At 37.0% G+C, this 4007-nt stretch overlaps 1 protein-coding gene across 1 annotated transcript; it reads left to right on the forward strand.

The window, feature by feature from the left end:
- The first annotated feature begins 236 nt into the window (after positions 1–236).
- On the forward strand, positions 237–2601 carry LOC149422553 (uncharacterized). Its single transcript, XM_089633586.1, has 3 exons — positions 237–343; positions 1014–1105; positions 1999–2601. Exons 1-3 carry the CDS (start codon positions 241–243, stop codon positions 2599–2601), a joined length of 798 nt encoding a protein of 265 aa, XP_089489712.1. The 5' UTR covers positions 237–240.
- Positions 2602–4007: the final 1406 nt, after the last annotated feature.

The following is a 4007-nucleotide window of genomic DNA, read 5'->3' on the forward strand; positions in this document are numbered from 1 at the left end:
TTTCGGCCCGTTCAAAGGCGATACGGTACGGGTCTGCGCCAGTCTGGACGTGTTCGCGGCGTGCATTGGTCGTGTTCTCTGTCACTACCCGAATCAGCGTGAAAAATGCAGTGGGATAACTTTAATATTGTGAAGCTTATCGATGGATATAGGGCCAGGGAAGTTCTGTGGGATCCCGGAAACAGGAATTATTATAATAACAATATAAAGCAAGATGCATGGGAGGAACTGTCTTTCGAAATGGAGTGCGGTGTCGACGATATGAAGAAGAAGATGGATGCTTTATTGGCTGGGTTGCGCCGGGAGAAAATGAAGATGAAAAAATCAGAAGGAACTGGCAAAGGTAAGCTTGTAATTAAAATAAATTGTACAAATGTTCATACATATTTAACTTATATTTAATATTATTTATAATTTTTTTTTTGTTTTCTTTCACTGTAATTTGTACTTCAACTGTAATTGTATTTCAATGTAATATTTTAGTGTTTATTTATTTATTTATTTATATTTTAAATGCAAATTTACAGAATAAAAAATTCCAATAACAAATAAACATTATACAAATACACAATCATAATTGCCTAATTAGCGATTTAAATTTATTAATGCTCAGGTGGAAAATGTCGATGTCAGTGGCTAGTGAGTTTAGAAGGACTATCATTCTTCCGAGAGTATTATAACTGTTGCATATAATAATTTAAGTAATGTTTCTCTCAACTGTTAAAATGTTAACCTCAATACAAGCTTTAGTCCTAGTGAGGTTAATTATTTGTGTAAAAAAAACAAAACATAAAAGTACGATGAGAAATTATAAATAAAATAAAATAAAAATAAAACTTATTATGTAGGTACTCACTATATTTAACTTGTAAGTACTATTATTTATTATGTAGGTACTTACTATATGTGTAGTACCAACTTAACTCTCTAAACCCATACATCTTAAATCTACATTTCAATCTTGTGGCCAGGGGGCAACTGATCTGTACTAATAAAATAATTTTTTATTCAAGGTTCTGCAGATGTTTATGTGTCGACCTGGTTTCCATTCAAGCATCTACTGTTTCTGTTGGACAGAAACAAACCACGGAAAAGGCTAAATACGGTAAGTTTTACATTAGTGATATTTATATTTATAAATTCAAGGCATACGATCTTGCCACGGCAACTTTCCAGTAGTACAGCAATAATCAGCGATTTCATTTCGTATAGCTTGTACTGATATGGATGATCTGCGAGGTATATTTGCAATCGGTAAAAAAGATGTTGTTTCCTCGTCGTTCCTCCACGTTCCTGGTATAAATAGGTCTTCATCATTTTCAGTATCAATACTACCTGGTGGAGTGTACATGTTTCTTGAATTTTCACTTTTCCTTAAAAAGTTATGCAAGTGGGCTACTGTTAACACAACCAATTGGGCTATTTTAGGTTCGAGTAACATAGGTTTTCTCAAAACTCTAAATACATTTGCGGATATCCCGAACGCATTCTCTACAACTCGTCGAGCTCTGGACAGTCGATAATTGAAGATTTTTTTTTGGGATCCTTTAGGGTGCACACCTGGATAGGGCTTCATAAGATGCATGCCTAGTGGAAATGCACTATCGCCTAAAAAGTAGTATGGTATAGTTTTTTGTCTGCCTCTTAAGGTGTTTGCGGCTGGCAAATTTAATGATTCTTCATCCATCTTTCTTTTAAGAACTGAATCATTAAATACACCTCCATCTGAAATCCTACCTTGACATCCTACATCGATAAAAATAAAGTTATAAGAGGAATCCACTAAAGCGAACATAACAATACTAAAGAAATTCTTATAATTATAGTATTCTGTTCCACTGTTGAAGGGTGCCTGCAGGACTACGTGTTTTCCATCCATAGCTCCCAAAACGTGAGGAAACTGCCAAAGTTCTTGAAACTCGTTTGCAATAGTGAACCATTCTTGAGGTGAAGTCGGCAACTGAAAAGAAACGGTTTTGATTATTTATTATTTTACAGGAAGAAATGCAGAGCGCTGATGAATCCTCAAACGCACAAGACACGGCTTCAACAAGTAAGGCCACAGAATCAGAGGATTCGACCTGTGTCTACCCGTCGTCCGAAAATACGCCACCTTTCAAATCTCCAGCGGCAAATTATAAGAAAAAGAAGGTTCTTAGTATGGACCAACAAAACCAGCACATGTTACAGTCAGCATTTGATGTGCTTAAAGCCAGTGCAGCGAAAGCAATCACTGCTTCTAGACCCGCTACTTCTGATGTATCCCTAGATGAAAGCCAGATGTTTGCAAATTACGTGGCTGTCAAATTAAAGACATATTCACAGCGAACCAAGAATGCCCTACAGCATCAAATAGCTAACTTGTTTTTTTTTGCTGATAACGGAGAATTCGAAAACATTCCACCAGCTACACGAGGGTATTTTACTCAGCCACCAACAGCTCTTCCTCCACGTATGTTCGAATCTCCACATCATTCGCCTTTGCAGACGGTTGCAACTACACAACCATGTACTCCGTCTCCAGTTTATGCTGAACAAGAATCTTCATATTCTCTCCAACAAGACTCTGAAGATTCGTTACAAGATTTACTAAACTGCTAAACGCATTTTAATTAAGATTAAAATTATTGTACTTACTTAATTATTTTATGTTAACTTTTAAGTAATAAAGAAAACTCACCTTTATCAGTCCTTTTAATTCGTCGACGATAGCTTGACAGGTTTCTCGAACTATGATGCTTATTGATTGTTTGGATACTCTGAATGTGTATTGCAAGCTGGTATAAGAATCTCCTGTAGCCAAATAACGCAAAGTTATGCTTAATCTATCTTGTATCGAAATAGATTTTCTAAATGTGGTATCCGCCTTTTTTATTTTTGGCCCAATTAAATTAATGAAGTACTCGAAGTCGCTTGGTGACATGCGAGTGAAGTTTTTGTATTTTCCACTTATGTTTTGAAATTTTAAATCTCTCATTAAAGCTCTTCCGCCACATCTTTCTCTGTTTTTGAACAATTCTAACTCCCACCAACGTCGCCTTTTTTGTTTTTTTTTCGTTATATTATTGTGAATAACAATGAAGGACGCGCAAGCAATCGTCAAATTCTCAAACACTTCCGCAGTCGACGACATGGTGGGAGGAAATGAACACGCGATGATCGCAGCGACGTTACGGAGATACGGGCTCTTGATCGCGACGCGGGTACGAAACGGAGGTACGGAACGGACAAAAGATGATGCGTCCAGAGTTTTTGGATCGCGACGCTGGTACGAAACGGAGGTACGGTACGGACAAAAGAACATGTCTGGACCCAGCTTAAGAGGGGTCACAGAGATGTTTTTATTTTGTAATGGTGATTGTCATCATTCCCATCTCCAAAAAGACACCTCTAATGGTCTGCGACTCGGGCCTCCCCTCGCCTACTCTACAACACCCATTGCGGCACCTCTGGAGGCCCTCCTTGCGGCCCAAATCGTGGCACCTCTGAATGCCGTAGTCGATGCTCCCTGGCGATTTCCCCCACTGTACCTGTCCTTGTTAAATGAAATCCCCAACTTATAATAGACTGATTTATACATACTGTATGGCTAGTTTTAGTGTGTTATTCATAAAAGAAATTGACTCTTCGTGAAAAAATGTTGTTTTATTGCGGATAAAAATGCTTTTCTGTCAAACTGAATCTGAGTTTTACTGAATTACAAATGTTCAAAGTCAGATCTTTGTCAAGAATTGAGGTTAAATCCTTTAAAATGTACATTTATCTACATATAAATAAAGCTAACGACAGCAAAAATGTTCAACCATCATAGAAAAAAATTAAATTGACTCGACGTATCGATCTAAAAATCTACCTACTTCATGGGCATTGATGGAGGAGGGGAGTATTTTTATTTAATTTTTTAACATTAACTCTGCATAGAAGGCCTCGATAGGAAATATGTTTCTTAAGGCATGAAATCCTTGGTGATAAAACTATACAAACGATTTAACTGTATGTTTAAAGGT

The sequence above is a fragment of the Hesperophylax consimilis genome, chromosome 7 (assembly GCF_061612785.1).
Source record: "Hesperophylax consimilis isolate HC1 chromosome 7, BYU_Hcon_1.0, whole genome shotgun sequence".
In the NCBI taxonomy this organism is placed as follows: domain Eukaryota; kingdom Metazoa; phylum Arthropoda; class Insecta; order Trichoptera; family Limnephilidae; genus Hesperophylax; species Hesperophylax consimilis.

Coding starts and splice junctions, on each gene's coding strand:
- LOC149422553 (XM_089633586.1), top strand. CDS start 241: ATGGAGTGCGGTGTCGACGATATGAAGAAGAAGATGGATGCTTTATTG. Junction 344..1,013: donor ATCAGAAGGAACTGGCAAAG/GTAAGCTTGTAA, acceptor TTTTTATTCAAG/GTTCTGCAGATGTTTATGTG. Junction 1,106..1,998: donor CACGGAAAAGGCTAAATACG/GTAAGTTTTACA, acceptor ATTATTTTACAG/GAAGAAATGCAGAGCGCTGA.